Source organism: Danio rerio, chromosome 8 (assembly GCF_049306965.1).
Source record: "Danio rerio strain Tuebingen ecotype United States chromosome 8, GRCz12tu, whole genome shotgun sequence".
Classification (NCBI taxonomy): domain Eukaryota; kingdom Metazoa; phylum Chordata; class Actinopteri; order Cypriniformes; family Danionidae; genus Danio; species Danio rerio.
Window position 1 is genome coordinate 44905840 of NC_133183.1, and position 27236 is coordinate 44933075.

The 27236-nt window shown below is 39.8% G+C and overlaps 2 protein-coding genes across 3 annotated transcripts in view; both read right to left on the reverse strand.

The window, feature by feature from the left end:
* rab11fip1a (RAB11 family interacting protein 1 (class I) a) overlaps window positions 1–8015 on the reverse strand; it is a 44934-nt gene extending 36919 nt beyond the window's left edge. For both annotated transcript variants that reach the window (XM_073910942.1, XM_073910940.1), the window contains exon 1: window positions 7563–8015. In XM_073910942.1, the coding sequence (XP_073767043.1) occupies window positions 7563–7906 (344 nt within the window). In that variant the 5' untranslated portion in view covers window positions 7907–8015. The remainder of the gene's footprint in view (window positions 1–7562) is intronic.
* A 4373-nt stretch (window positions 8016–12388) lies between these two features.
* The window catches only part of adgra2 (adhesion G protein-coupled receptor A2), a 132719-nt gene continuing 117871 nt past the window's right edge, over window positions 12389–27236 (reverse strand). Inside the window, 3 exon segments of the mRNA NM_001318071.1 lie at window positions 12389–13829; window positions 14635–14724; window positions 19815–19963. Coding sequence (NP_001305000.1) covers window positions 12389–13829; window positions 14635–14724; window positions 19815–19963 — 1680 coding nt within the window.

Consider the following 27236-nt stretch of genomic DNA (forward strand, 5'->3'; position numbering starts at 1 on the left):
TACATCAATTCTGAATACACAATTACATCATAATGAGCTTCGCATTCCAGTATAAGCCTATGAATACACCCAAACAATCACGTCACAACGATTAACATACTTCATAATAACGTAAAGTCTCAAGAACAGTACACACCTATTTTAAATGGCAATCATGTGAACTGGGCCAAACCCAAGGCACAAAGATAGGTCCTACGTGTTCCTTTCTCTGCGTTTTCAAAACCAGAAGTCAAACAAATCAGCAAACAAATGTAAACTTTGAATGCAGCACAGTTTTCAATTACAGTGTAACAGAAAACACTGAAACATCTTTTCATACTGAATCCCCACATGCATAAATATACATACATACATACATACACATACTGTAACTATTAATATAACAAATAATGTAATATAATAATTGTACAAAATAAAGGTTAATTTATAGCAATAATATTTCTAAATTTTTAAAAGCAAAGGCTAAATGTATAGATTTATTCTTTCAGTTGTGTGAACATTTTTTATTACTATTATTATATTTATTATTATAATCATCTTTGTTTATGATCCCAACCATTTTGATTTGCATTATTTTGATGCATCTAATCAACAAACACTTGTCATATTAGTGATTAATATAGTTAATTATTAATAAAATGGTACATTATAATATAGGGCTGGGCGATTTGGCCTAAAATCAGAATCTGGATTAATTGAACATCTTAACTCGATTACGATATATGAATTAATTTTTATTTTTTTTATTTTTTTGCCCTCACAGTTCACGGATAAGTTTTATACAGTAAATATGCTCACATATTACAAGTGAGAAATTTTTGAATGAAGGGTGCATTCATTTATTTTAAAATAATTGAAGAAAACATACAATATATACTATGGTTATTTATTGAACGTCAACGTTCAACAACTGAAATTAAGACACACTATCTAAAACCAACAGTTACTTTTGTCTTATAAAAAAGTGAAAACAAATAACTTGCACTTTTGCAAACAAATAAAATTATTTTTCATTTTTTCAAATGTAGAAAATATAATTTTTTAAATGTAATTAACTTTATCGTAAGATAAAATATGCCATCTCAAGGCATTTCTGGCGCAACTTCCAATCATCATCAATGTAATGCAAATGTGTGACATGTAGTTACATTTTTCGAGAGGTACGCAGCTATGAGACCACGCAAAGGCTGTGCCAGACCATACAGCCCATACCATGCGTTGAGAGGTACCTTTTTTAAATAATTTGCCTATGGCCGCAAGGGTCTTGCGCGCTGCTTGTGCGCCCTACGCGCCTCCTATTCTAAATCACCTGCTGCCTGTGCCTCGCATTTTTGCCGTATCACGCTGTGCATTCGCAGTTGAATAAAAAAAGTCAACTCTGAGCGGAAAAAGCATGTTACATCAATCATGTCTTTTTCATTCTCCAATCAAATGAAAGCATAGGAGGGGTTTCCATTGAGGTAACTGCAGTGTTTCTGTTGTAAAGATGATTATGGAAACTTTTGAAGATGGAGAAGAGACTTGTGGTTGCTGTTTTGAGTTATCTGGTGCTATATGACTTACAAATCTTGAATTTCACAATGTTATTAAATATAAAAATTAAACCAATATCAACAGCAGCACTATACCCAGCTCATTCAATCATTGCCTACTAGCAACATAAACCGTACCGTGCTTCTTTGTTTCTTGGCAGTCTGGTGTACCTCGCATTTTTGAAGCGTAAAAGCGCGTTCGCTGTAATCGGCCCTATATCGGAGCAGTGTCACGTGACTCCACACACAAAATTAACCTGGAAAAATTACATTGATTACAGGTTCTTAATGTCCATTTCAATTACTTTTCGATTAATCACCTAGCCCTATTATAATATTCATTATTACTATTATTAGCAGTAGTATACTTATTAATATCACTGTAACTAGACTGTAAAAAAGTTGACTGAACTTGAAATTAAGACAACAAACGTGAGGACAATTTTAAGTTGACTCAAATCTTACTCAAATTAAGTCAAGTGAAGTAATTGGGTTGAAAGTTGAAGAATTAAATATTATATTACTAGTATGTATTAATACTACATACAAGAAGTAATACAAGTAATATAACATTTAATCATCAAAATATTAAGTATTCACTCTAACTCTTGCATTGCAAAGTAGTTCACACATACACACACTATTATAGTAAACGATCAACTATATGCGGCTGTAGTGTCTATATGAAAGTTACATAAGAGAAAAAAAAACAGTGTCCATGCACACTAAGGCACACAATTTTCTTACAGGTGGTGGAAAGTAAAAGCTAAATGTACTTTGTTACACACCATTAGCCCAACCTTGGGTGTCACTCATGCCTGTCAGTTAATGACTAGTAAAGTTTTGTTGTCCTGGGCTGGGTGAAGAGGAATGTAAAAACATCATTATTTGTAATACAGTTAGACCGGTTGTGTAAGGTCATGTTTAACTGCTATTCAATTTACAAGGTAGGAATGATAACCTATGAATTTTCAGAAGATTTCTAAGGGGTAAAAAAACATTTAAAAATAAAAATCACATGAAAAAAAAATTCAATGATCAACTGATGACGTTGCAATGCAGAAAATAATAACAAGCCTAGATGTTTTAAGTCATACTACGGACTTCTGAGACACGTATCCCAGCCTAATTATCGTACGAATGATCTTGGACAAAGAAATGAGAGAAAAAAAACTCTTCAAGTACTAATAGTGATAATAGGTTTATGGCAGCTAAACAAACAGCTTATGACAACAAACATCGTCAATATTTGTCCATACAGGGGACTTCAACAGGCCAAGGCCTCATTCGCCATACACAAAATACCAATAACCAAACCAAAGCTAGAAAAAAGGTTTTATCACTTCACTTTCTCTCTTACAAAGGCCAGAACAGGAAGTCAACAGGACAGTTCAGCCAGCCACCCTAATATGCAAATAAAGGGAAATTGACATGCCTTCTATTTTTGAATATGGGCCTACGTTTCCAAATAGACTAAAAAACTTAGGTCAGCTCCCTATAGTAGCTCAAAAGCTAAAATATCAATACAATGTTTTTAACTAACTAAAGTAAACCATTAAAGTCCTGACTGTCAAATTCCTCTATAGCAGTCAAGTAGACTTGTGTTTGTTTGGACAGCAGATCAAAGAATGCTACAATATAATTATTAAACAAAAGAGTGTTGGGAATAATACAACTGCATTATAACAAACTGTAGCTACAGTATATTAATAAACTATGGAGTCAATTATGTCTAGAAAAAAATCATAATATATTCATAACTGCTAATTCAACGTAAATACCCCACCAATACAGCTCATTGAGGTAAAGTTGGTTTTATAGCCGCACATTCAGACTTTGTCCTTAATAATATAACTTCAGAAAAGTATTCTGTGTGAATTCTAAATAGTAAAATCATATTTTGAGGTAAAGTTGTTTTTATATTTGTACATTTGTTCATTTTGGTACAGTTAAAACTTGTGACAGGCTACTTTAAATATTGGCTCTGGAATCTCATGTGAGGAATTCAACACAACATTAACATCATATAATTGACTGTGAACAATGTTGTACTTTGATAGTCATTGGCTATTAATATGTTTAACCTATTTAGAGTTAACACTGAATACTTCTCTGAAGTTCTATTATTAGGGAGAAAGTCTGAATGTGTGAATATAAAAACTACTTTACCTCAATATAGAGCCTATATATGCAATCAAATAAATAAATGCATAATAAATAAATAAGTGCAAAAAATAAATACAATTTGTAAAAAAAATTAATAAAAAAACATGTAAATTATGATATTCATCCCTATTTTGCAAGTTAATGATTCTTGTCACATAGGAAAAACACGTTGTAGAGATGTCATTTGCTTTATCACTATCCGCCAACAGATTGTACATGGATTTTTAGACGATTTCCTTTATTTTTAGTTTTCGAAACACAAAAGGGTTACTGCCTTTAATACTTTTGAGATATAAAAACGTATTAAAACTGATTGAAAGATTAAAACTGACCTAAAAGAATTACTAAAAAAATAACAGCTACATATTTGTAAATAAGCCCCTTTGAGATTATTTGGTCTCTGACAATGTTGATAAATGCTGAGTAGGAAAATTGGGAAACATTGGGAAAAACATTTTAGAAAAAAAGTTACCATACAAACAAACGAAGAGCCTGCATTCAATGCCTGAAAAGGTTAAATAACTAAAATAAAAACAATGCATTATTGATAATTATTTTATTGTAATAGTCTAGGAATAATAATAATAATAATAATAATAATAATAATAATAAATATAGCTGCAAGCAGCAATTAACGGGGGTCAAGCAGTTTAGCAGGGTAAGGTCATATAGCAGTTAGGACGCCTGTAAGTAGTTTATTCGACAACGAAATATACGATTAGAGTGTTAAAGTTTATAGATTGAGCTAACAAATGTTTGATTAAACACTCCAGAGAAGCAACTTCGATTTTTACATATTGACAAATTTTAATGAACATTTCGAGTGACCGCTTTTAAGTCAAAGTGACCAGTATAAGCAGCCCTAAGATATAATGTGTAGATCGAGTCATGGCACCTTAGACAAAGACAGAGCATGTCAAATTTCTAGTTAATCAGATAAATGGTTACTCAGATACAGTGATTTTACAATGTATAGCGCCACCATGTGGCCAATGTCTACGAGTTTCATGCTATGACCTCTGATTAACCACTTGCATATGTGTAATAAGTTTGGTGTAGATATTTCAATCCATTCATGAGTTTTGGCTATTTTAGCTCTTCCCAACAAAAATGACAAAACTATATCACTATATAAAGTAATAATTTTGTGTTTTATTAAAAGAATTAAAAAATCTACAGAGTAAAAGATGTGACAAGCTTTGACAAAATTTAATCTTAAATGCATTAATTGTGTTCAGTTCATGTCAATTTGGGATTCAGAATGCATTACATTACATAACATTCTTTGCTATAGAGCAGTAAAATAAACTATAAACTATGAGTGGTCTGTTACTTCCATCTAGTTGCAACAGTTGTGATTTTCTTTACACATGTTTTAAAACAAGGTGTTTAATTATAGAACCAGTTTTGCCTATTAGAATTATTACACAGAGGTTAACTGTGACCAAATTAGATGTTTAATGCATAGCAGTGTTTATATCAGGTCAAAATATGATTCAGAATGATCCTAAATGCAATTTCCCTGATTTCAAATCAAAAAGATGTAAAACAACAAAGGTATGCAAATGTTATGAACAATAAATAAGTGGTCTTGTTGTGACATCTAGTGGTTAGAAATGGTAAGTGACAGTTAAAAGTCTGTGTTATAGTGGCTAAAATGATAGAATATTGAAAATATGTGTTTTTAAGACATTTAAACATCCAATATGGGCAAGAAAAATTAACTTGTACATCATTTCAGTGATAGGTGTGTATATGAAGCACATTTACTGCATTTTTAAGCCATTTTATGATGTTTTTAGAACCATTTCTACTATTATAGCGCCACCTATTGCCCGATCACCACAAAATTTTGCATGTTAATTCGCATTGATATGCCACATGTGCTCATTAATTTCTGTGATGTTTTGGGTTTTTCTTATTGGTTTACAGGCATGTAGGTTCGTGTAGACACGCCCCTTTTGTAAATGAGCCTGTTACAGCTATCTAAAATGGAAAGTTCAACATTTTTTTGATAATTATTGATCTACTCAGTCCAGAGGTTCATTTAACACTGGTTTCGTTGTGATTGAGCTAAAAACCAGGGACTAGTTCGCAAAAGTATGTTTTGTTTATATTGATGGTTTTTTAATGAACGGTGTGAGTGACAGCAGTGGCTTTAGTGTCAAACTGTTCGGTATGAGCAGACCTATCACATGATATGTAGATTAAGTGTATTTGTGAAATAGTGTTTAAATGAAGCACATTTACTTTATTTTTAAGCCATTTGGCATGTTTTTAAGACTATTTTTGCTATTATAGCGCCACCTATGGTTTGATCTTCACAAAATTTTGCAAGTTTCTTCTCATTGATATGGCACATGTGCTCACCAATTTCTGTGATGTTGTGAGTTTTCCTTATTGGTTTACAGGCATGTAGGTCCGTGTGGACACGCCCCTTTTGTAAATTAGCCTGTTACAGCTAGCCAAAGTAAAAAGTTCAACTTTTTTTTGATAATTATTGATCTACACAGTCCAGAGATTCCACCAACACTGGTTTCGTTGCGATTGAGTGAAAAACCAGGGACTAGTTCGCAAAAGTAGGTTTTTCATATGTTGATGAATATTTAATGAACAGTGCGAGTGACAGCAGTGATTTTAGTGTCAAACTGTTCGGTATAAGCAGGCCTATCATATGATATGTATTTTCTGTGGTTTTGCAAAAGGTTGTGTGATACACAACTCATTACACCTTAAAATTGTGTAAAATCGCCCCCTAGTGGCCGATTTCTTTCAAAATTCTTACAGACCTCTAGGACAGTGAGTCGAACATGCCCAGCGAGTTTCGTTACGATCACTGATCGTTAACCTTGTTAAATGGCTGCTCAATATTTATTGGCTAATGGCGGCCATGTTTTTTGAGATGTGCCAATGTCCTTATAATGATTCATGGCAAACTGATCAAAGACACTGCATGCCAAATTTCAAGTTGATCGGACTAACGGTTGTAAGGTTAGAGTCATTTTATGGTTTTTAAGCTTTATAGCGCCACAGTGTGGCCAAAGTCTACTGTTTTTGCACTGTGACCTGAAATTGAGCTTATACATGTGTGTACCAAGTTTGGTGATGATATCTCATTCCGTTCAAAAGTTATAGCCACAATTAGCATTTAGCTTCAATTAGCATTGAACATTGTTGTGTACTGTTTCGAGTGAGAATAAAAATGTCAACTTTTTTTTGATAATTATTGATATTCAGTGTCTAGAGAACATTTGAGAGCTGGTTTGGTTTAGATTGAGTGAAAAACCTAGGACTAGTTCGCAAAAATAGGTTTCGGACAAATTGCGATGTAGCGGGAAAACGGTGCGCCGTAGAGCAAAAAGTGCAGCTGTGCACTTTTGTTCGGGTTAACCCAAGGATTCAAAATATGTAAAGTTTTTGAGTCTACGACAAACGGTAAACAAATAACGGCCAAAAATGTCCAAAAAGTGGGTTTTTGGCGCCATAGCGCCACCTATGGTCCGATTTGGCTGATCTTTGGTGAGAACGTAGTGTACCGGGGTACTACCTTCTGGCCAAGTTTCAGCTCTCTCGGCCTTACGGTTTGGCCTGGGCAATAGTGACTTCGGCAGAATAATAATAATAATAAAAATCCTAACAAATACAATAGGGTTTCAGCGCTACGCGCTTGACCCCCTAATAATAATATGCCGTGCTAAAAGGGCGGAGTATTAAAACTTTTCCATGCAGAATCATAGACCAAAACTAGCTATGGTTAACTCATCGGCAGTTTATTAATTAAACTTTTGAGTCAGTGGCATATTTTATGACACTCAGATAATGTCATATCTACATTATTTCCGTATAAGACAGAACGGCACTCACTCGGTTTTCTTGCGTGATCTGTTGGCGTGGAGGTCCACTAAATTGATGACAGCCTGCCCCAAAAACTTGTCTAGCCCCACCAGGGCACGGTGCATGGCGATGATGTACAGCGTGCATCGTTCCACGTCCCCCTGATGTACCAGCGGCAAGTCGAACGTCGCTTCCTCCTTCCATTCCGGTGAGACGCATTTCTCCGCTACCGAGGTGGAAAACTTGTCCTTGCCCACCTGCATGATGGCATAGGCGTCGTTCGTTCCATTTTTGCCCTTGATACGTAAGTTTCGTGCTTTGAGCACGGTTACCTGAACGCTGGTGGGATACCACTGCTGGTCACCCAAAGACATGTTTAAATACAAGTTCAAACGGGACTAAAATTGCTCTTTGTAAGTACGTCCCTGCTTGATGTTTGCCGTGTGTCCGGCGTCGTTCAAAGCTACTGTGTGTAACTGTTCTGTTTGGGAGATCTCACAAGTCCCGCCCTTTACGCATGACGCACAGTGTGTACCCAGCGCTCAGGTGATGCAGGTATCACACCATTCTTCAAGTTAAGCTATTACAGAAGAGCTTATGATGGTTTATTTTAGAATTCCGGGTTAATGCTACTTTAAACAATGTGTCTGTACCGCTTTTACTCTTTGGCCCTAATTTCAGTATTATTTTAACCTCAAAAAGTTAACAGTAAACGATGGTTGATTGAATATGTCAACGAGTTCGACAACAGAAAACCAATCAGACACTAGCATAGCATTCATTGACTATTCATGCACGTTTCGCAGTCACAAAATACCTTAAAACCTCAGTGGAGTTTACCTTCATGGATATTTAAAAATGTTCTATGTTTAAGCACGGTTACCTGAACGCTTATTGGATTTTCAATATGTAACCCCTATTTACTTCCTCGGGTCAAATGAACCACATAAAGTATATTTAGCAAGATGACAACAGAACAAGGGAGCGTGAGTAATTATTATGAAGCCGATTATTCATCCTCCCTCAGATCAGTCTGCTCCAGGCACTAGAGAAACAGTATCCTTAGTAGTTTACAAGCGTGATGTTCATTCCTTTGTCCTACGTGACAGTATTTGTTCCGCCCAGTCACTACAATACAGCACTCTGATAGGATAAATTACGTGTCAGTCGAATAACAACTAACTTTGAATTGGTTTAAACTCTTGTGAAGGATGTGAATTTGCATTTCACATGGAAACAGAGGTTACGTAATTGTCAGACGCAAATCGTTGGGCTGGGATTTTTTTTTTTTCATTTAGATAGATACAGGCCTGTAGCCTGGTGAAGTTAGTGGTTCTTTTTTTTTTTTTTTTTCAAACATAGACCTTTTTGCAGTAACTTTCAATGTAGTTATTAAATTTAAATACTGCATTTTAGTGACATTTTAAGCACTAATTTTTAGCTGAATTCACTTGTTGGATGGTGGTCATTATAACCACACTTTTTGATGTACCAAATATTTCCTAAAGATTTAGAATAAATAAATGTGATAAAATACTTATTTTTTAAAATTATAAATTTATTACATCATATATCATTAGAAAAAAAAGGAATCTGTTAAAGTTTTACATTAAAAACTGTAGCTTATTGTCATTTATGAGACAAATAAACTGGCCAGCACATTCAACCTTCCTCAGTCAGAATTTAGCCATTTCAAAACAAGAAAATATTAAATTATTTATAATAAAAGTTACTTGTAAAATGTTTTTTTTTTCTATTTAAAAACAATACAGTAGTGAAAGATGACTTCTTTTACATCATTTTGTGTGTTCACTTGCACAGCTGGATATTGGACTCTGGATCATATCATTGGGCAAAACTTATTAGCTGAAGCCACACTGAATCAACATTCCGTTTCCATCAGCACGGATTCTGTTTGCTCTTAAAGCCATTTTTAATGGGTTATTTTCACTATTTATGATGGCATGGCAGTCAAAATAGATCCACCCAAACCCTCCCTGGCAACGGGCCTGTATAACACAATTTAAGATCAAAGTGAAAATGATTTGAAATATTCTCGTAGTTTTTACCAAACCTTTATTTTGCATCATGTCGTTCATAAGGCACAATCTTAACATCTATAGCAAATATATTACTGAAATTGGTACAAAAAATGTTGCTATCATTTTCATATGATGTGAGTGACAAAATATATATAAATACTCATGTTACTATTGAAATCTCCCTTTTAAATGTAGAGATTACAATCAAAACATTGAGGAACACAATGAATTTAAACTGACCCTCAGACACTTTAGGTCTACCCAGAGAAAAATACGATTGTTCATGCAAATATCACAATGTCACATGAAACCATTATGCACACATAAGACATTTAAAATGTAAATCCCTTAAAGAAAAAAAAGGAAAACAAAACAATTTGTGTATAAACATGGTACACTTTGAGCAGACCACAAATTTCATGGTTGTGTTTTGTTTGCTTTTTCAAAAGACATTTTGCACCAAGAACTACTTATTTAAACCAAAATTAAGTAACACATGAAATGTTCAATGACATGATGGTGAGCAGTGTATTTCAGCCTTTAAAATTAATATTTTAACCTACATAGTCATCATGGCTTTACATGATTTGTGATTGTGGGAAAAAGGAAAATTAGTTCAGTATGTCTGTTTTTTAATACAGGTTTGACAATGATGAGGGCAATGATTTCTTGCTTGAAGGGGTCAACGGGAAACTACACAATATTGAAAATGTTCAGCATTAATTGTCTGTGAGCTTCTTTGGCACATAAATATCCCTGAACACAATTTAAAGTAAGCTGAAGACAAATACTCTGTTTCACTTGTTACTTTGCCATGATGGGACACAGGGGATAATAGCACTATATTCAGAATTTTTTAGCTTGTGGGCTTGGTGGGGTGGGGAAGAAAAACTGTCAGTGTGAAGATTGGAATTCACCATTTGGCTTCTGGTTGTGATTGTCCATTCTTTGCTTTCATATTAAGAATGATTTCGACATTTCAGGGTTAGAATCAGTCAAGCTTGACATAATTTTTTGTTCAAATACTTTTTGTGGTTTTTGTTTTTTATATGTTATCTGATTATCTTTTGGGAGAAGCTTGTGTCATTTCTGGTCAAAAACAAAAATAACAACAACAACCAAAAAAACTTGCTTGTTGAGTAAAAGTAACTTAAAGTCAGAATTTGTCAGTGGTACAGTATGAATAATCTCGGGCATGACTGTATATCCTTGTTTCCGAGTACAAATGTCTACTTCATTTTTGCTAACTATTTTTGGGATGATCAATGCTTCGTAGTGAACAAAACCTGTTCTATGTGGTGTTGATAACACAAAAAGAGGAAGTTGGAGTTTGAGGTCCAGCTTGAATATGTTAGTGTGCATTTAAAGACTAAAAAGTTGATAAATCAGGCTTCCAATCCTCTGTAAATACTGATATTATGACACTGCATAATGACAATAAAAGTTACTCAAAATATTAATACTGATATGTATAATATAAATACTTATCATTTAAAAGAATGTGTCAAATGCTTTATCCATAACCTGAACCAAGTGCTTAAAAAGTCCATGTTACACATGGCACTACAACTAATCATTTATGGACAAACACTTGCCCTTCCTTATAAATCCCTTAATACTCTGGGTGACATCTGAATGAGTTGTCACTTTGTTGATATCATTCGTCCATCAACAGGATTCATTTTCAGTGCATTTGATCAATGACAGAAATGGCCCAGCAGAGGGCACTATTAAGCAACTTTTCCAATGGTTCTCTATAATTCTCTACAAAAAGTTGAAATAACACTGTAATGGTCGAACAATACATACAAAACACATAATACATTCTTACAGACACGTAAATGAAATTGTGTGTATGAAACAAATGCATAAAACATGAAAACACAAAGGGACTGAAGAAGAAAAACTGAACAGGAAAAATCAAGCAGATGTTCGACCGTTCTGATCAATCTGCATAGTCAATAACAGCTGAACTTCAGGTTCAAATCCCTTGGCATATTCAGTATTAAACGATTAATTTCGTTCAAACAGTCTGTAATAGTAAGTGGTATAACAAGCTAAAAAAGCACACAAAATCATTTTGCATATTTTGCCACACCAACTCCTCCACCAATTTCTTTTTAGAGGAGCCACAATTTGCATACACGCACCCATTCGCTTTTTCTTTGTATAAAACAATCAAACATACTTTTCTTTATTATATGCTTAGCATAGACTTAGTATGTTGGACTGTTCAAACACCTCAAACAACTTGCAAATAGCTGGTTTATATAAAGAGCCAAAGATTCATCTTCACTGTTAAAACATGATAATAATAATAAACCAGCCTAAGCTGCAGTGTTGTGGTAGACTCTCATTTCTAAGTCAGGATGAAGACCCCGAAAGAGTCTTGGACGGAGTAAACACAATTTCCTTTAATATGAATGAACCTTTGATTTGTCCCCATCCTGAGACATGATAGACTAAATCTTATCTGCAGTCATGTAGTACACATGTCCATGCTCTTGAACACAAAGACCCTGGAAAAAGAAGAAGAAGAAAGAAAACAAAAAAAAAAAAAAACAACGTAGAATATCAAAACACTGTTAATCTGGTTTGCTGGTCATTGTCTGGCCAAGTTAGTGTTTAGCTGCATAGATAATTGTCCAAAACTCTTCTAAAACCAGGCAATAGACCAACTAAAACCAGCAAACTACCTTATACTGGTTTAAGCTGGTTTAATCAGCAGGGTTGTGGAGAAATAACTCATTCTTTGGCATACAGGTCACCTTCAGAAAACTTTCAAAGTCTGTTAACTCTACCTGAAACTCATTGTTATACAGTCGTCTCGCTCTTCCATACCCTGCTCTTCATACCCACCGAACCTTGTGATTGGTCAGTTCCACTAGTGTCCAGTTCCACCACAGATCCCTTTAGTGTTCCATTTGGTGCTGAAACTGTCGACAATGAGGCTGTCGCAGTAACATTTGATGACATGTTTAAAGGGAATGAGCTCCGCTTGGACTCTCTCTCAGCTGCAGCAGCCAGTTTAAGATTGTCTTTGCTAGCGCTGCGGCACTGAGCATTCTGCTGCATAGCAGCCCTACGTGCTACCGAAGGCAACAGTGGAAAAGGTTTTCTACTTCCACTGCTACCTCCATCACTACCTTCCGAAGGGCTCGTCGCCAGTCCTTCCCCTCTGTGCCGCCCGTTGGTCAGAAGGCCATTCTGGCCCTCTGAATGGCTATTTCGTAGACTTCCATTCTCACTGGAAGCATGTTTGTGTACATGGTAAATGTTTGAGTGCTCTGTGCCAGAAGGTCCCAGAGCACCCATGCTACCCCCTCCACCTGCTCTGAGAGCTTTGAGGCGGTAGTGACTTCTGGCGTCTCCTCTGTGATGGTACTGGGTATTGCCACCCTTGGTTCTACTACAAGCTTTCCTCCTTTGAGGCTGCTGGACGGGCAGTAAACTAGGCAGCAGATTGTTGGTTGGCTTATTGTTCTCTGTGCTTGTGCTTGTATTGGTATTAGTTCCCGCCGGTGCCCGACTAGCATTGTTTGCATTATCTTGGGACACTTGGAGGAGGTTAGTAAGCTTGCTAGGTACAACAGTGATACTTGCTGTTCCACTCTGAGTTGAAGATGACCTGGCAGAAGAAGAGTAATGGTTTGGGTCCGTAGGTGGATGGCATGCTACAAAAAGCTGGGAGCCCCTTTCTGAGGCACTCTGAACACCCACTGTGACAGTGCAGGGGTGGGAATAGGCTGGCATGGGTTGAGAGCGATGATAGCCTGGACAACACCCTAGCCAAGCTGCCTGGACATCCAAACGCTTGAAACAGTGATGGAGCACTAAAAAGATGCCTAAACCGGTAGCTGTTCCTCCATATAGGCAACTGAAGAGTTTCCGCTCTCTATCCACATGCCAAACTGCCATAGCGCCGCAGCACCACAGCCCAACAAACACAAACTGGGTTGCCATCAGTGCCAGACACTGGACCTTCAATGAGTACTGGTCCTCCACTGTTGTTCCAGCATGCACCGGGCTGACCCCAGAGTCTGTGGAAAGAAGACTGGTGCTGCCGCTGAGTGCCGGTTGACTCTCTGGCAAATTTGAAGGGTCGGATGCAGAGCATTGAAGATCTTTAGACTCCTGGAAGTTTCGCTGCCTCAGGCAGAAAACAGTGCACAGGAAGTAGATCCAGGTCACAAGAATGATCAATCCAGCTGGAATGTAGAAAGCTCCGAAACTGGGTTGCCATACCAACCAGCAGCTGTCAAAAGGTCAAGAGCAATGAAAAAGGTCAGGGAGGGCAGGGCAGTAATTAGTCAAATAGCAGAAACACAAAGAAAGCTCTGTACGAAACAGACACTTTTTTAAAGAGCCTGTAAAGAAGCGGTCCAGCATGTGCAGTAAATCTGCTACAAGTATCAGACAGTGAAAGAACAGAAGCTAATAAAAACTAACATATGACTTCAGACAATTTAATTCTATATTAAGCGTCACCAGTCTCTCTGTAGGACTGTAATGTGATAAAAAAACACCATGTGATGAAATGTGACTAAACATATCCTTTAATTGCTGTACAGACTCATAAATGTAATACTAAAATCGAACTATTTTAATTGCAGAGTGGAGTACATATACAGTACTGATTACAGTGCTCTAGTTAGTCTGCAGTAAAGTGTGCTTCAGTTATACAGCGAATGCATGCCAAAATATGTACTGTAATCGCAAATATTAAATAAAAATATTACAATGATAAATCTAACAATACGGGGAAAAGAGATTTGATAAACAGAAAACAAGTGCAGTTATACACACGATTATGCCGTTGAACTGTTGTAAGAAATCCAATATGATGCTCGTAGCAGTGCTATATGGCTGTATATCGGCACTGATGGGGGGCAATAAGGCACTCGGCCTGTGGCCTTGAACCAACGCACGCCTCCCACCAGTGCTGACATATCGCAGCCATACAGCCATATCGCATTGCTACTTGTTTGAAATTGCTCATATATAATCAATGTTTATGTTAGCATAATTCTACAGAAAATAACAGTAATAAGAGTACTCACTAAGGAATGTTGTCTCCATAGTTATTGATGTTTACTGCTGCAGTGATACCACATATGATTAGAGGGACGCCGCCGGCTATCAAGTAAAACCTGTCAAGAGAAATGATAACACTTACAAAAAAAAAAAACAAAAACAAAAAAAAAACAACACTTTAACCATGTTAACGCACTACTATGATGATTACTACTACTACTACAATTACTATAACTAATAATAATAGTTTAAACATTCCAAGTAATACAGGTAAATATAAACAGGGATGGGCTAAAATACATTGAAAATGTATTTTAAATTAAAATACCCAAATACCTCAATTTTACATGTATCAGAATAAACTAAAAAATAGAGCAGCGACAACAAGTATCAAAATAAAATGTTGTATTTTGAATATACTACAAAATATATTTACATGGAGTATAAAATTTCTTTGCAAACCTTCTATCATAAGGCATATGCAATCAATCCCATTTACCATTAAACTGACTAAGTGAAGAAAACAATGTTTGGTAACAGCTTTTTTCTGAGCAAGTTTAAATCTTTAAAGGCTCATACACACCGGAGCGCTTTTTGTTTGCGTTTATTGTCAGTGTTTGTCTAGACATTTTTCTGGATTAAAACCCAAAAGATTTTCCCTGCCGTCGAGCAAAAGAGTATGCAAAATCACTCCTTGAAGTTAGATGGCACTACACAACTTTTAGCTTCTGACACCTGCTTTTAACACAGAAAAAGAAGAGAGAAATTTGACATGCTTGTTGTTAAAGATACTGGCGATTATAACAAGCAGGGATAATTCAAAGCAGCTTCAGCTCTAGCGATGAAGAAATTATTATTGTTCACTAGTACAATAAGCAGCTCCACATTCATATCGCATCTGAACAACTTCTTCAGTGAGCGCTCTCATTGACAGTTTTGTAAATGAGCGACTCTAAGTGATGTTTACTTTAACTTCAGCAGCTCCGTGCACATAAAAAAAGTGCAAATCAGAGTGGAGGAGAAGGTTTTGACATGTCATGTCAAAACAAAACAAAAAAAAAGGAGCATGAGGCGTTTCTTTAAAAATTATACTTTAGCGCCTGACGTTTTGCGTTTAATTTAGTCTCGAGGTGTTAAACGTTTAGGAACAACGCAAGTAAAAAGCGGTTTGCACGGGCCTTAAGACTTGTTTTATGCTGTTGGTCTTTTTTCTTGTCATTTACATCTACATCTATTTTTAGTTCTCCTTTAATTGGAAAAGTCTCAGTTTACCCCCTAAGTGAACACCAGCACACAATCTTAGAGTGTTTTATTATTCTAAATTTCCACCTGCAGCAATGAGACTGAGTATGATTTTGTGCTGAAGGCTTCATATCCTGTTCTTAAGAACTGATATTTATTCCATCTTATTTCTTAAGCATAAATGCATAATTTCCATCCATACAACAAGCATTGACCACCTTCGTAATCATTTTTCTGTTTTGACCTCAATCTTAGAAAAATAACTGAAAAAGCATCATTCTGAGGCGGCATTTTAAGATGTCATCATATACACTTTTAACAAAGTATTTTACAGTATTTAAAAAAAAATACAAAAATACAAGACCCTTAAGTATTTTGATACAAAATATTAAGCCATTTTCATAAACCCTATCAAATACAAATTACAAAATACTATTTTGTATTAAAAATATGTATTAGAAATACAGTGTTGGGCAAGCTACTTGACAAATGTAGTTAGCTAAGCTATTAGCTACTCTACTTAAAATGTAGCTTAACTACACTAAAGCTACCCCCTGGAATATGTAGCAAGCTAAGCTGAAAGCTACACGGCAAAAGTAGCTTAGCTACATCTAAGCTATTTTTACAATTTTCATTTTTAAATCGAAGCAACTTAAATCCAAGTCAATCATATCTTAGTGATCAATAAAACTGTCAATGAAACATATGAGGCATAATAGTTCAGTTCAATTAGGCTATTCACTGTAAATAATATGCTGTATTAAACAGAAACACATTATAGTGTATAACAGCTAAAACAAAAAAATTCAATAAAACCAGGTGTTACACATTTGAAATACTATAGTCATTAAAGGGAAATATTTTGATAATATATATATATATATATATATATATATATATATATATATATATATATATATATATATATATATATATATATATATATATATATATATATTGTAATAACCATTATAATGTTTTATATACTAAAGTATTTTTATTTTTTGAGCACAGCATCAGAAATTAAATTATTGCATCTTAACATGTACTTCTCGAGGTATGGTCTCAAGGAATCCTGCTTCAGAAATAACTATTCTCCCTCAGTCATAGAGGTGGCAGTAACGCACCAAAAAGTTTGTTGTCGAACACCGTAAAACAGGAAGAAGAAGAAATCATCCTTCTCCCTATCATATGGATTTACTTCCATCGGCTAGACACCGGCCTTACAGCTCAGTAAATGTCGGTGCCGTCACTTATTGATCCACGATCGGTAAATGTAGCTTGTGTGGATGCTACTTTGCTACTTGACTAATAAATTAGCTTCGCTACTGAAAAGCTATTGGATTTAGAAAGTAGCGACCATACAGCAACGCTACTGAGAAATGTAGTTGCGCTAGTAGCGTCACTACTTGTAGCAACCCTACTGCCCAACACTGTTGAAATACATGTATCATAAATACTGCCCATCCCTGTATATAAATATATGCAAAAATATATTACAAAAAAGGGTACTCTGTCTTTTTACAGCTCTGTAGTCAAGGCTTCAATCTGGACATTTTATTTTAGTAAGAAGCCTTTGTACAAATGTAAGGCTCAAAGCGCACAAATACTTAGTTGAGATTTAAATTTCAACCTAATAATGGGGAATTTCTACCACAGTGTTTTGGGCATACACTAATAATGCTAGTTAGCAGTCAGATGTAAGATAAAAATATTTAAGACATATTGCTGCTATGATGCATATATTACCTTTGACCTTTGCTTGACATAAAAAATAAATGAATGTGATCTTTAAACATTGGGCTGGTTCTTTGTCAATGTGTGTCAGTGAAGAGCCAAATCTGGGCTCCAGACAGTGAAAGAAAGGGAGAAAACATAACAGGATATTTCCCAGGGGACAAGCGTGGGATCTGACCAGACCTTCCCCTGGGGATGTTGAGAGCATGGAGGTCTAGTGTAAAAACAGAGAACACAGGCTATAGGGAATGAATATATTTGCATGCATGTCTTTAAGGACATGTGAAAGTTTGCCCCAACTAGTCCCGTTCAACTGATTTAGCAACTTTTCCATTTCTCCCATTTTTCTCTCTTTCTTTTTCTTTGTCCGACTCTAACAGCAGATGGGATTCAGCTTTTATCTGGACAATGTCGCTCTTTGATTAGTCTTTTGGTGGTCCATTCAGAGACTCTCAAAAGCCTATTTTATGTACGCGTCTATCAGCAGTTTCTGCTCAGGAAGTGCTAATTCAATATGGCATCTAAACATAAAGCTGTCAATGCTTCAAAACTGATTTGAGATATGAGTTCCTATAATGATAATGACAACAAGGTCCATTCAGCGTGTCGGCTAATGTTATAGTCACACTATTACAAAAGCAGTTATTCCAAGCGCTTTCTATAAGTAACCGTTTTTTTATGCAGCTTATACAAATAAACATGTAATTTAAATTTAATAATAATTATAATTAACTCATTCATTCATTCATTCATTCATTCATTCATTCATTCATTCATTCATTCATTTTCTTTCAGTTAAGTGTCTATTTCAGAGGCTACCACAACGGAATGAGCCGGCAAATATTCCAGCATATGTTTTACGTAGCCCTTCCACCCACAACCCGGTACTGGGAAACATCCATACATTCTCGCAAACACACACACACTTATATGCTAAGGCCAATTTAGTTAATCCAATTCACCTATAGCGCATGTCTTTGGACTGTGGGGGAAATCAAAGCACTTGGAGGAAACCCACGACAACACAGGGAGGACATGCAAACTCCACAGCCCAGCCAGGACTTGAACCAGCAACCTTTTTGCTGTGAGGCAACAGTGCTAACCACTGACCCACCATGCCACCCATTATAATTCACTATATAATAATAATAGTAATATGTTTAAGGTGCTTAGCACTATTCTAAGCCAGCATGAGCTGCTACTTTGCTAATTAAAGCAAAGTAGTTATTAAGAGATAAGCCAAATACAAGAGAAATGCTTGATTTTACTTAGCATCTGTAAATTCTGCATCTATATCCTGAAAGATATAAACTAACAGAACATAAGTTTAGTGTTGAAGTTTTTTTTAGTGAGGCGACATGGTGGCTCAATGGTTAGCACTATTGCCTCACAGCAAGAAGGCCGCTAGTCTGAGTCCTGTCTGGAGTTGGAAAAACTGTCCTGTGGAGTTTGTGTTCACATAGGTTTTCTCTGGGTGCTCCAGTTTTCCCCACAGACCAAAGACATGTGCTATAGGTGAATTGAATAAGCTAAATTGGCCGTAGTGCATGTGTGAATGAGTGTGTATGGATGTTTCCCTGGACTGAGTTGCAGCTGGAAGGGCATTAGCTGTGTAAAACACAAGCTGGATAAGTTGGTGGTTTATTCCGCTGTGGCGACCCCTGATGAATAAAGGGACTAAGCCGAAGGATAATAAATGAATGAGGTTTAATTTAAATAAATGTTATATAGCATCTAGCAATTCTAGAATGAGTTCTAAAAGATCATGTGACAATGAAAACTGACTCAATGGCATGCCATTACAGGAGTAAAACATATGAAAACACAAAACACTTGTTTTAAATTGCAATAATATTTCATAGTTTACAATAGTATAGTTTTAACGGTAAGAACAAAATAAAATAAATGCAGCTGCGATCAACAAAATTAACAACTGTGTATATACAAGTCAATTTAAAAGCAGCATATCCAGTGTTATCTCATGTATTAGAAAAAACGCTGAAATATCCAATTTGAATTTTAAAAAAAATGCTAACGTGTACCCTTTAAAACAATGATAGTCCAAATAGGTGTATTGAGTCATTTACAAAGAATTATTGTTCAACAACATTTTTATTGGACCCAAGTTCATATTATTTGAGAGTTGTAAGAGTGCTTGTAAAAGATACATTTCCGAAAACCTTCAAGAAACCGAATGCTCCCAACCTTACATGGGAACTTTACTGACCTAAGCATGGGCCTTTGGGTTGGTTGTACAGCAGATTCTCCTTCTAGTTGCTGTGGAGTTCTTAATAAGGCTTCTTTATAGATAACCCTGGCACTAACACCAATCCATAACAAAGTGGAGAGAGAGGAGTAGTGAAGAACAATCCCTACCTGAAAAAACAAAACAAATGCATATATGAGTAATGATAAACACAATAAACACAGTACAGTAACAATTAGGGCTGCACAAAACTGAAAAAAGTGCAATAATGTTGAGCATTGCGATAACAATACAATTTACAATAAAAACATTTTTATTAGCTATGTTTTTGAATAATTTACTTATTTAATGATATTAAACAGGTAAAATATGGTTCCCCTTCGGGGGGAACTTCAGCATTATAAGTGGATTTGATGTTCTAAATCCACATATGGGAGGATTCGGTTCAGAAGCCGCTCGTCTGAAAGAGTATTGAACGGGCCAATAAAAGCAATGAATTGGCAGCGCAAGCTTGCTCAGGTGTGCTGCATCGCCAATTAACTGAGCATATAAGCACACCTGGCGCTAGCAAACGCTATCCTTTTCGCTTCAGAGACTTTTCTGATCGAGTTCATGAGGGTTCCTCCTGCTGATCTACAGCCACTTCGAGCGAACGAGTGTCTCCCGGTCCAGAGCGAGTCCACGCAGTGGCAGATGGTCGAGCTGGGTTTCTCCCTTGCCTGGCGTCCCTTTGGGTCCGGTCCTCCAGAGCGGTGCGTATTGTTGCAAAGCATAACCTAAAAGAGCAACACAGTCGTGCAGCACGTCCTTTTCAGGACGGCGCTCCGACTGTGCGTTTCTGGTTGCGGGGGTTTCCTGGCTCCGGATGATGGGCACGATCACTGCATTACATGTTTGGGGGTCCAGCATGTTAGTGTGGTGCTCGGGGGCGGTTCATGTCGTCACTACGATGCCATGACCGTCGCGCAGTTGAGATCGCGGCTAACTTTCGTGAGAGAGCGAGCCACCCCAGTCGCCTCCTGCTCTGCAGCGGGCGCTCGGGCAGATCTGAGGGTTCCAGTGAAAGATAATCCGCCGCCTAAGGGCTTGCGGACCTCTCGCTCCTCCAAGCGCTCCATCCAAGCTTCGGGCGCTGGGAGTGATCCGTCTAATCAGATGGTAGCTCTCACGCTCGCTGACACCAGAGATCAGATGTCCTCCATCGAAGGGTGGGCTTTCATTGTCCGACGATGATCCGGACCCGTTCGCCCCCTTCGGGCAGGTGAGCGCTGTCAAAACGGATACTGAAACGGACGTGTTAGCCGTGCTTTCCCGGGCTGCTTCGGCCGTGGGTTGGAGATGGTTTATCCCCCAGCTCCGCGGCCGGACCGACTAGAGGGGCGTTCCCTTCTTCCCGGCGACGCACAGTAGGCTCACGCAGTCTTAAAGAGCACCTTTTTTCTGCTCGTGCTGCGTGTCCCTCCACCCTCACCACTCTTGGTGGTGGAGCGGCCAGGGGGTATGTGGCGATTCCTCAGGTTGAGTGTGCGATGGCGGTTAATCCGCGCGACGCCTCTTCTTGGCGGGGTCTGGCTCGTCTCCCATCCAAAGCCTGTGAGTTTTCGGCTCCCTCGGAGCTAGAGCTTACAAAGCTATGGACCAGGCTGCATCCGCCTTGCATGCGAAAGCCACCGACCAGCGCTACCAAGCGCAGGCGCTGGCCGAGCTGCACGAGGGTGGGTCCAACCCAGGCTTATGAGCTTCGCACCGCAGCCGACTAAGCTCTTCGGACTACTAAGTCCGCTGCGTGTGCTTTGGGGAGGACGATGTCCACACTAGTGGTCCAGCAGCCCCACCGCTAACAAAACTTGGTTGATATGCGCGAAGTTGACAAAGTCCGCTTTCTTGACTCGCCCATATCCCAAGCTGGTCGGCGACAAAGTCTGCGAATTCACCCAGGAATTCGAGGCAGTGAGAGAGCAGTCCGATGGGTGATGTCTAATCGGCGGCCCCGTAAGCCCGCTCCGCCCACCGTGCCATCCATACCTGCTCCTCGCCGAAGGCGCCCGCCTACGAGAGCTGCACCGCCCCCGCACACTCGCCTCTGGCGAAGCGAGCGCGTCAAGCACCTCGGAAGCAGGCAACTCCCCCTGCCCAGAACGCCGCTAAGTCCGGCAAAGGACCGCGAAGCCTGCCTGGGACAGGTCATCTGGAGAGGAGGGAACTTGCTCTTTCCCCGCTGGAGGGCGGGGCGCCATTTCCAACGGCACCTTTTACTGCCATGAAATGAAAGGGCACTTTTCCACTTCCCCGGAGGTGACAGCCCGAAATCTGCCAGTTTGAGCTCAGCTCTCTAGCTCGTAGGTTCGGTGCACTCCGCCAGTGGCTCACGGGCACTGCAGGCTCAATTGTCTCGACGATTGGCTGATTTTAGCCCACTCTCAGGAGTAACTGACTGCGCACAGAGACGAGGTGCTCCGGCAACTGGGAAAAGAGCAAACTCGCCCCGGTGCAGAGGATCTCTTTTCTCGGACTGGAGCTGGACTCGGTCACCATGGTAGCGCGCCTCTCCGGAGAGCGAGCTCGCCTGCTGCTGAACTGTCTGAGGGAGCTCGACAGCAATATAGTGGTCCCCCTGAAATATTTTCAGAGGCTCCTCTGGCATATGGCTTCTGCTGCGGCTGTCACGCCGCTCGGACTGCTCCATATGAGACCACTTCAGCACTGGCTTCAAGATCGAGTTCCAAGACGCGCATGGCATGCGGGCACACACCGAGTCTCTGTTACTGCGCTGTGTCGCCGCACCCTCAGCCCCTGGAACGACCCCTCGTTCCTGCAGGCCGGTGTGCCTCTGGGACAGGTGTCAAGTCATGTTGTTGTCTCAACAGATGCTTCCAGCACAGGCTGGGGAGCCGTGTGTAGCGGGCATGCAGCTGCGGTAGGTGCCCAGCTGCATTGGCATATCAATCGTCTAGAGCTGTTGGCAGTGTTCCTTGCTCTCCGCCGTGTTTCTCCGGTGCTGGGGCAGCAACACGTGCTGGTCAGGACGGACAGTACGGCGGCGGCAGCGTATATCAACCGCATGGGGGGTATGCGCTCTCGCCGCATGTCTCAGCTCGCCCGCCGTCTGCTCCTCTGGAGTCACCCGCGGCTGAAGTCGCTGCGCGCCATTTACATCCCAGGTATGCTCAACCGTGCAGCCGATGTGCTCTCACTGCAGCTGATTCACTCTGGAGAATGGAGACTCCACCCCAAGTCTATCCAGCTGATATGGGCGCGATTTGGGGAGGCCCAGATTGATCTGTTCACTCGCCCGAGAACGCTCATTGCCAGTTGCTTTATTCCCTGACCGAGAGCTTGCTCGGCATGGATGCACTGGCCCACAGCTGGCCTCGGGGCATACGCAAGTATGCTTTTCCCCCAGTGAGCCTGATCGCGCAGTTACTGTGCAAGGTCAGGGAGGACGAGGAGCAGGTTCTGTTAGTTGCGCCCCTCTGGCCCAACCGGACCTGGATATCAGAGCTCTCCCTCCTCACGACGGCCCTCCCATGGCAGATCCCTTTGAGAGAGGACCTACTTTCTCAGGGACAAGGCACCATCTGGCACCCTCGCCCCGATCTCTGGAACCTCCACGTGTGGTCCATAGACGCGAGGAAGACTTAGGTAACCTGCCGCCCCCGGTGGTTGATACCATCACTCAGGCTAGAGCCCCCTCCACGAGGCGCGCCTACGCCCTGAAGTGGAGTCTATTCACTGAATGGTGTATCTCTCGCAGAAGACCCCTGATCTTGCCAGATCAGTGTTGTGCTCTCTTTCCTTCAAGAGAAGCTGGATAGCAGGCTGTCGCCCTCCACTCTCAAGGTTTGCGTTGCCGCCATCTCCGCTCACCATGACGCGGTGGCTGGCGGCACCATGGGAAAGCATAACCTCATCACCCGGTTCCTCAGAGGCGCTAGGCGAATTAATCCAACTCGCCCCCTATCACGCCCTCTTAGGATCTCGCCCTCGTTCTCACGAGCCTGCGATTTGATCCCTTCGAGCCACTCGATACAGTATCCTTAAGATTTCTGTCCCTGAAGACAGCTCTGCTGGTCGCGTTGGCCTCCATTAAGAGGGTCGGGGACCTGGAGGCATTTTCGGTCAGTGACTCGTGCCTGGAATTCTGGCCGGATTTTTCTCACGTTATCCTGAGACCCCGCCCGGGTTATGTGCCCAAAGTTCCTACCACTCCCTTTAGAGATCAGGTAGTAACCCTGCAAGCGCTGCCCCCGGCGGAGGCAGAACCAGCCCTTTCCTTACTTGTCCAGTTCGCGCCTTGCGCATTATGTGGACTTTACTCAGTACTTTAGATCTTCTGAGCAGCTCTTTGTCTGTTATGGCGGACGGCAGCAGGGAAGTGCCGTGTCTAAACAACGTTTATCCCACTGGATTGTGGAGGCCATTTCATGTGCTTATTTGAGCAGAGGTCAGCCGCGCCCCCCGGGAGTGCGTGCGCACTCCACTTGGAGCGTTGCATCCTCTTGGGCGTGTGCGCGCGGCGCTTCTTTAACAGACATTGTAGAGCTGCGGGCTGGGCGACACCCAACACATTTGCAAGGTTTTATAATCTGCGAGTGGAGCCGGTTTCCTCAAGGGTGTTAGGGACCTTTGGTGATTGAGGAAACAATTCGGTGGGTGTTGTAGCACGCTTGCGGTGCCTTTGTTCCCTAACACGGAGAGATGTGCACCCTCCTGTCAGTAAAGTTCCCCATTCTGTGAGCCCTGCAGATTCCTCCGAGGCCCCCAGCACTGACTCAGCGGAGGAGTCACTCGCTGGCCCACTACGTTAGGTCTGCCCGCTGGTCAGCCCGCGTTTTTGGGTACAGGTGCCTGCTATGGCCGATCCCCGCTGGTGATCCCCATATGCTTTTCCGCCACGGTTAAGTTCCCCCCTCTGGATGGACCCGTGCTTTCCCTATCCGCTAACCACCTTCTTATGCGCACTCCCCCTTCTCAGGGTTAGTCCATATGTATTCAATTTGTTTCCCTATTGGGTGCGGATGGTCTCCGCAGCGTCCTCCCTACTGGCATGGCACGCTTCCCAACGTACTGTCGTATATTCCTAGAATTATCTAGACGCTATCGACTCCCAAAAAAATATACCTATTCCGTAAAGCTTCTTTTGAAGTGGGGATAAGTTAGGGCCAAGGGCACGTTGGAGGACCGCGCCTCTCATGATTTGGGTGCGTCACGCTTGCCTGACTGCCCTCTCATGGTGGGTGTTGGTAAGGTGCAGTCATTATGGCGCTTTCAATGGGCTCCCATACGTGGATTTAGAACATCAAATCCACTTATAGTGCTGAAGTTCCCCCCGAAGGGGAACGTTCGAGGTTACTAAAGTAACCCTTCGTTCCCCGAGGAGGGGAACGGAAGCACTATACTCCGTCGCCATAATGACTGTCCCTTAGCTGTTAAAAGTCTCTTCAGCTTAAAAAGGATAGCGTTTGCTAGCGCCAAGCTTGCGCTGCCAATTCATTGCTTTAATTGGCCCGTTCAATACTCTTTCAGACGAGCAGCTTCTGAACCGAATCCTCCCATACGTGGATTTAGAACATCAAATCCACTTATAGTGCTTCCGTTCCCCTCCTCGGGGAACGAAGGGTTATTTTAGTAACCTCGAACGTTTTCAGATCTAATTAATGCTAAATCACACAAAAAACTGTGTCAATATGCTAACATTTAGGGCTCTATTTTGACAGTCCATGCACAGAGCGCAAAACGCAGGGCGCAAACGCTTTCAGGCCGTGTCAGAACGCATATTTGCTAATTTAAGGATGGGAAAATCCGCTTTGCGCCGTGGCGCATAGTCTAAAAGGGTTGAGTTTATTTTCTCAATGAGTTATAGGTGTGTTTTGAGAATAAACCAATTAGAGTCTCATCTTCCATTCCCTTTAAGAGCCAGCTGCCTCACGCCATAAGCGCATTTGTTATTTACAGGACGTAAAGTAAGTCTAAGTGGAAAAACTGAGCATTTCACTAGCAAACTGTAAACAGTTAACAGATTTATTTAACAGAAAACTGTTAAACAGAGCATCTACTGCATGAGAATGAGAGATAATGGATCCAGTTTCACTTTTGCTCTTGGATAGGGAAACCTTTACGCACAGACATCAATTAGTCTATAAATAATTAATTTTGTTTGTTAAGCGCAAATATTCGTTTTAAAACTATTTTTAAATTCAGTTCTAATTTCTAGCAAACGAATAAATGAACAATAATAACAAAGTGTGTTCAAAAACCTGAGTTATATCCTAAAACACCTGCTGTGCCCCATATGGTCTAAAACCTGACAGGTGCAAATCTAAGCTTGTTTTTAATAAAACAAATATACATATTAATATAATAAATAATACTGCTAATATTAATATTATACAAAAGCAAATTGTTATGAATGAACTGAAAAAGCCTCCTGAGATGAAGAAGACATAAAAGCAGTGATTTTTCATATTTATGTAGGCTAGAAAATAATGTTCTGTAATATTTAACCCTTTATATTTATATCCTATATCTATTCTTATTATATCCTATATTTATCCTTAATATTTAATTTTTTTCATATGTAACGATATTTTCCTATTGCTCTCTTGTGCATATTAAGCAGTGTGTAAGCGAGGCACAACTCTGCGCTGGAGTTTAGACCGGGTTTGTTTTGGTCTAATGAAAAATCTATTTTAGTTTCTCAAAATAGCAACGCGCCAGCAGTGCGCCTCAGAATGCCTTCCTTTTTAGACCAGAACGCCTATGGGCGCACATATGAGCGCTAATGCATTTGCTATTTAAACAGCGTAGCGCAACGCCTCAAAACGACTCTTGCGCCAAGCTGAAACTAGCAAAAGAATATTGCGCTGCACCTTGCGCCACATTGCGCCGGGTGTATGATAGGGCCCTTAGTCTTTAAAACACTACAAATGAGTGAAAACCTAGCCAGATGTTCTGACACTGATTGGCTGTTTATAAGTATTTGTTTTCAGCAATGGGTTCGCCTTTGGGCCACTCCAACCAATAGCAGAACAGCAAACACTGGGGAGGTGGCAGATAGTGAGGCTCCATCTGATCAAACTGGTCAAATTTAGACAAACAACCAGGCCCGCCCGGCGCCAGGATGTCATAACTGAGGGGGTATTTTAATCCCATAGGTGGGCACTAGACTCTAGAGTTAACGCTATTTATTGTTACATTGCATTACTGCTTAAGTTACTGACTTAGGGCAGTTATATACTTTTTTATAGTAATAATAATAATATGCTATTACTGATTTTATCAATGAAGGTTATGCAACAACACCGTTTACATGCAAGCTAACCCACGGTTAGACTATTCTATAACCGGTAAATAAATATAGTGAAATCAGAATAATCATCACGGTTCGTGTCCTCTATTACCCAACCAACATCGGTGTTATGAAATAGTTAAATGTTACAATCT